At 42.7% G+C, this 6,900-nt stretch overlaps 1 protein-coding gene across 1 annotated transcript in view; it reads right to left on the bottom strand.

Moving 5' to 3' along the window:
- Positions 1 to 2,870: 2,870 nt before the first annotated feature.
- The window catches only part of PKD2L2 (polycystin 2 like 2, transient receptor potential cation channel), a 1,643,803-nt gene continuing 1,639,773 nt past the window's right edge, over positions 2,871 to 6,900 (bottom strand). The window contains exons 14-15 of the mRNA XM_086929456.1: positions 3,127 to 3,236; positions 2,871 to 3,027 (exon numbers count right to left, since the gene is read on the bottom strand). Coding sequence (XP_086785582.1) covers positions 2,871 to 3,027; positions 3,127 to 3,236 — 267 coding nt within the window. The remainder of the gene's footprint in view (positions 3,028 to 3,126; positions 3,237 to 6,900) is intronic.

Genomic DNA, 6,900 nt, shown 5'->3' with positions numbered 1-6,900 from the left:
TGCTATAAAATATGTTGAAAATCTAGGTACTTTACATTTGCCCTGTTGGAGCGCTCCCTTTTTAGGACGAGCTTGGGCAGCGCATGTGCTGCTCTGCAAGGCATGCTGGATTGAGGTAGGGACTTGAAGCTCCGCCCACTCTGCTCTCACGTTTTTTATTGGCTTGCATTATTGTCCACTGTACACTATGGCTTTTCATTGGTCAATAGGCTTAGTAGTCCCTCCTTACTACTGCCTTGTCTCATTTTGTAACCTCCCATGGCGACACCCCCCTGTTATGTGTGTTGTTGCTCGGTAGGCCTTAATTACAGCCTACAAGCACTATTTTCTCAAATAGCTTTGTCCTGCCTTCTGTAGCAGGCAGAACACTCTCTCTACTAGCACAACCACAGACCAATGGATGATTTTCAATCTGGCTGAAAACTTCTATAAGTAACTATGTTAACACACAAAACGTTAGTAAAAACAAAAGGTCTTGGCTAACACAGACCTAAAACAGCCAATCTGTATGTAATTCACTGCTAGCCTGTTTCCTTTGAGAAGGAAGGCATGAAGGGAAAATGGCAAGAAAAATAAATAAAGAGAGAAAGAAAGAAAGAAAGAAGGACAGAACACAAGAAAGAAGGAAAAAATGCACCAAAGAAAATGCAAGACAAAAAGAAGGCAAGGAAGAAAGAAGGAAAGACATAAGGGAAGAAGGCAAGAAATAGGAAAAGAAAGAATGAAGGCAAAAAAGAAAAAAGGGACAAAAGAAAGAAAGATGGAACAAAAGTTGTCAAGAAAGAAGAAAAGTTAGAAAGAGTAAGGAAGGAAAAAGGTAAGGAAAAAGGTAAGAATAGACGGAAAGATACATCAAAGGCAAGAAAGAAGCAAAGAAAGGGAAAAAGAAAGCACAAAGACAACAAAGAAAACAAGACAGACAGAAGGAAAGATAGAAAAAAGGCCGGAAAGAAAAAAGAAGGCAAGAAATAAGGAATGAAAAAAGAAAGAAGGAAGGAAGGAAAGAAAAACAGAGAGCAAGAAGGAAGGAAAGACAGATGGAATGAGTGAAGGAAGGAAAGAAGACAAGATGGAAAGAAATAAAGTAAGAAGGCATAACTTAATACAGAACAGTTCAAAATGGACACAATCTGTTATGTCGCGAAATGGCAGTTGTCAGATAAACAAAATTCACTCCAAAAGCAATTTACAACACCATTGGCAGCAGACAGGTACTGATAAGGCAGGAATAAGCCTTATTTATATTAAAAAACGTCCTGTTTTCATATCAGGCTCTACACACAAAGGCAACACTAAAGTAATTATACAGTGGAAACAAAAAAACTGGCACAGAAGGGAACTACTTGTGAAAGAGTAAAATGCAGTTATTTGAAGTAAAGTCAACTATTGGCTTAAGTGGGATTACCCCTCGCACCTACGCTGAAGTGGGGGGAAGCAAAAGGTGAATGACACAAAAACAGACCACTGGATAAAGAGAGTTGGCTAAAAGCCCCTTCAAGTAAGCCATTTAAACATATAGGGGGCGCTTATGATTCAGCTGTAAAGTCTCCGACGCCGTTCTCTTTCCTTCCCGACTGCCTCATTTTGATGGAGGCGGTCGGAAAGGAAACCAGACGGTCATTCTGGCTGATTTCTGACGGGCTCAGAGAGCCCGTCCGCCAGTCGGAATCCGGCCTGTAATCTCAAGGGCGGGCCTTTCTGTCCTTGAGAATACGATGACTGTTTCCGACATGGTTTCCATGCCGGCCTGTCCGACATAGAAACCATGTCGGAAAGCATGCATCTTTGGGGGCCCCAGCAGGGCCCCCTTTGGTGCACGTCCTCCAGTTGGAGGCAGAGGGGGCACCTATGGTGCCCTCCTATTGATCCCTGCACCTTGTGGAAGACACCTTGAGGTGTTCGGTCGCATCCTAATAAGGTGGTCGGTACCGCCGACCGGGTGTCAGTTGGTCCCATGACCGATGCAGTGTCGGGCAGAAGTGATTCCGCCTGACATAGTAATGAGGGCCTTAATGTTAGTAAAATCAAAAGGTCTTGACTAAAACCAGACCTAAAAAAACAATATTTTCCTCAGAAAAAGGCTTAAAACTAACAATGGCCAAAGACGTCAGAAGAATGCAAACCTCCTCTCAATCTCCCTCCCTCAAAGTGGTGTTGGTAGCCAAAACTAGCTTTAAACAAAGCAGTGTTTTTGTTCAAGATATTCGCCACAGAGCAGAACATAAAATGAACTGTCTAAGTGATGCATTGCTAGGTATTCTGGGATTGTGCAGACTTCCGAGGTTGTTAAAAAGCACTGTCAGTTTTCACTATGCTATAGCGGTTTTACATTGAGGCACCATTCCTGCTTTCTATGTTTATTTAGGTCACTCTTCTCCAAGTAGTATTTCAGCCAAAAGTACTGAGTGATTAGTAAATTGGCTATACGAAACAAAAAGGAGGAATGTTACATATTTGGGCATGTTTTCTCTTTAATTGGAGAACATTTTTGAAAAATCGCTTCTAATTTCTATGAATCTAAGACAGAATCCTATGGCTTAATAAATTATACTTCACTAACTGCGTTGTCAGAGCTGGGTGAACAAAGAATATCAGGAACATTCGAGTTGTTTTGAGCTCAGTCGAATAATTGGTCCAGGCCTACCCACATTTCTTCAAAAAAATGCAACATCTTAAAAGGACAGCACATAATACATTTAGCTCAAGTTCCTCTTTTAGCCCTTCGGTGTAATAGTAGACATGTATTGAGAGGGGAGGAGGACTGCACTCTTGGGGAGGTCCTATAATACAAGAAACGCCTAGACTATGGTAGATGGTCACCAGTCGCCTTAGAGGAACACCTTACAATCATAATTATCTCGACTTGGAATCTATAACCGCTTTTGAGCATGCCTTACTTTATTACTTTGAGTATTAGACTCATCCTCCTTGCGTCCAGTTTCCTTGTTATTTTGTTGCACAATACCGTCCACTTTTAGAGAGATTTCACTTAATTTTTTTTCCAGTTCAGCAGAATGCTTCACCATCCTAGAACAAAGGAAAATAAATATATAATACTTTCAGAAAGGTTTGGGAATTAAGCTATTTTTAAGAAAATATAAATATATTGCATGTATCGAAACATACTTTTGATATTCGTGTTGTGTGACCAGGGCAGAATTCAGATTATCATCCTGGTTGGAGTAATAGTTTCGCCAAAGTCTTTCTTTCCATTTTTGTCGCTTTGTAAGACCTGTCTAACAAAATTTGAGGGAAAAATAGTTGAAGACTTGTTAGGCTGAGCTTTTGAAAATCTAGAAAGGCATACAAACGGGTGAAAAACGAGTCTTTCTCCTAACTATGAGTTGTTTCAGAATTGACTTTAGTACTCAATAATGTTCATCAAAATATTAAAGTCTCACCAAAACGTGCATTGCTAATAAAGGCAGTAGATCTGTGATGCCACTCTGGGAAATATCCTGCTGAGTTTTATCACACTGAAAAAACAGGTAAAAGAGAAAGTAAACCTGGCACCAAATATGCATACTCCACACCAGGGTGATCGTGATTATTATTTTTCAGTAGAATCACTGACGTGCCTAGATGTATTAGAGTTTCCTCTGCTCCCGGGTGATTGGTGTTTCTGCAACTGGAGGGCAGAGGGGCAAGAAAGAGCCTTTGCATGCTTGCTGCGTTCATCAACATGTCTTCATTGACCTAGTACTACGCATGAAGATAAAGTTTCATCCAACTTACCCCAGCTGCTTGTTTTATTGCAAATTTGTTCAGTAGTTTTTGCACGAAATTTGAAAGCAAAAATGTACATCTATCCTAACAATATGTATGACGCTGCTCTGCAGTGGTGCCCGCATGTACTGCAAGCAGGAATTGACTAAGGCCCCTGGATATGCCATTCCAGGTTGGCACTGCAAAATACTGCTGCTGCGTGCAGTCAATGAAAAAATATGTTTGATTGCCTGTAACGTTGTCTCCGTACAAGTACATTTGAACCTACGTTGGCCACAGATTGTTCAGGCAGGGGAACGTTAGAGGACAGGGTTCCATATGGTCTGGTACTCAATAAGTCCCCTTTTACCTTTGGACCAACAACCCTTCACTTGGCTGAATGAGGACTCTTTCCCTCCTACAAGGCAAGCATTAAGACCACACAAGTTTTGTATTAGGGGGTGTTACCCCCGGCCGTATTTGTTACAACATTAAAAAACATAAGTTATTAACATTATGTACAATTACACAGAAAGTCCCGATACATTAGTAGATATATGATGTGACGTGCCTAACCTTAACAAGCACTAATACCCAAGACACTCCTAGTGTAAATTAAACAATGCATATATTCACTTTCTGCGTGTCCCCTCTAGAGCCTACAGCAAGGTCAATGACTGGCAGCCCCCCCCCCCCCTGATCCCAGTAAACTACAAATACTCCCCCGCAGTAAAGCTTGCGTAGGGGGTAGAGCTTATCGGACGGATGTATGACGTTATAACGCATACCATTACAACTACCTACCATTACAACGCGACCATTACAACGCATACCATTACAACGCATAGCGCTTAGAGGTGCTGGATAGTGGTAAGTATAATTTACTATTCCAACTCCAGTCCCCGTGGACAATAGGGAAGGTGTTGGATAGTAAATTAAACGTATTCCCTATCCTAGAGCGCCCCCCAGCGCAATGCGTTGTAATGGTATGCGTTGTAAAAGTTGCGTTGTAATGGTAGGTAGTTGTAAAAGTTGCGTTGTAACAGGTGTATACCTTATCGGACGGATACTCTCCCCCGGTCTCCCCTACGCCCTGGCGCCTTAAACTTCATAACAGGGGGTGCAAAATTCTGCATACTTGCGCACTGATGCACATGCACGTGCGAGGGTGGCCACAGGCCCACTGGAAAGAGTGACTTTCCCGGCCCCAACACACCAAGGGCCAGATGTAGGTGAATCCCATTTACCGATTTTGAAATACCGAATTTTACCGATTCGGTATTTCAAAATCGGTAAATGGGATGTAGGTACCAACATCTGGATTTTTTACCGATACCTTGAAATTCGGTATTTACCGATTCGGTAAATACCGAATCGGTATTTGCTATTGAATCCTATGGGCCTTGAAGCCCATAGGATTTAATTCAAATACCGATTCGGTATTTACCGAATCGGTAAATACCGAATTTGTCAAGGGTGCAGGGGGTGTCACTTTGACACCCTCTAGCACCCTCAAAACGGGCATGTGTGCAATGTGGCACACAGACATGCCCTAAGGGCACGTCTGTCTGTCACATGGCACATGTGTACATGCACAGATGTGCATTACACAGGAATCGGTATTTTACCATGGATTTGTATTCCATGGTAAAATACCGATTCTGAAAGCCATGTGCCAATGGAAAATTGGCTACCCACATTGCATTTTCGGTAATTTTACCGAATCGGTAAATATTACCGAATCGGTAAATTTACCGATTCGGTAATAATAACGATTCGGTAAAATTACTGAATATGTGCCCCTTCATCTCCATAGCCCTTTACCGATCGGAAACAGCCGAAAATCGGTATTTTCGGCCGATTCCGATCGGTAAAGGGCTACCTACATCTGGCCCCTACAGCCTACCTACTGGCTGTCACTGCCCCTTGAGTTACATGGTGCTGACCGTTAAGGACCGAAGACTATGCTTACCTATAGTGACCATACTGCCTGACCGGACACACACAACTAAATACAACAATATTACCTGCAACAATACCATGACATGACACTTTCATTAAAAGTTACTTTATTATACATTTTCCAAATCATCACATTTTACATTAATCCTGTCTCCTGAGATACCTGAAGTGAAAATTAGAGAATAAACAAAATACCTTACTGACACAACACATTTCAAACCATTCCTTGGGGGATGGTGGGTGGGAAAACAGAATTACGGGCCGCTGGTGGCCCAGGTGCATTCCTGTGCGGAGCGGAGAGGACAAGAGACTGCTCTGCTCCCCACACCCTCTTTTAAAGAGGGGCACCAGGCAGGCCGGTCTAAACCAGCCAACCCTAAGCGTTGGATGATCGCGTGAACCGTAAGCACTAAAGTGCTTCCGGTTCACGCCCAGACGAACACCTCCCATTGGACTCTCAGGAGAGGTGGGAGTGCCGCAGCATCAATCCCTGGCGCGGCGACACCTCCCATCTCCCCCTTGCCGGGGACCGGTGCGACCGCCAGAATGGTGGCACGTGCTAGTTAGCGCTCGGCCTCGCCCAAAATGTTTAATTGATTGGACTTCATTACAGGTAAAGAAGTGAAAAAAGGGCATAACCCTAGGGTATCCTCATTTCATATAACATGCAGGGTATAAGAAAAGGCTGTGCCCATAGCGTGAGTGGGTACTGTACATAGGGCATCCCCGGCTACAGTGGTGACAGTCTTCATGCTGTTCCAAAGGTTGTGTTACGGGAAAAGGGTATACCCAAATAGTGTCCCTGGGGGTATAGAGGTACAAATAGGGAAGGGGTCCCAGTACACAGTTTAAAAAAAAAGCAAGGTGCACAATTAAGGCAAGAATCAAAAACAAAAAATAAAGTCATAAACTTGTAAAGGTACACAGTTATTTAATCACAATGTGCCTGCAGATTAGATTTATCACAAAGAAATGTATCACTAATTCAGAAAAACATTTGTGCCCCAATGGGTGAGGGAGGGGAAGGAAAGGTGCAAGTGAAAATAAGTGCAAGGATTGGGAAGGGTTAAAGTGCTGGTATGTGACCCTTATCAATAAATAATAAACAATGGCTTCAACATGGAGCCAAATCGAAAAAGCAGCAAATGTCCTTAAATTCGACAATGCCATGCTCAAAAAAGCCTTTGTATATAACTTCTGGTTGCGGTGCAAGCTGGCCGGTAAGTAGGTTGT

The sequence above is a fragment of the Lissotriton vulgaris genome, chromosome 7 (assembly GCF_964263255.1).
Source record: "Lissotriton vulgaris chromosome 7, aLisVul1.2, whole genome shotgun sequence".
Taxonomy (NCBI): Eukaryota; Metazoa; Chordata; class Amphibia; order Caudata; family Salamandridae; genus Lissotriton; species Lissotriton vulgaris.
Note: the sequence above shows the minus strand (reverse complement) of the source record. Positions and strands in the feature narration are given on the sequence as shown.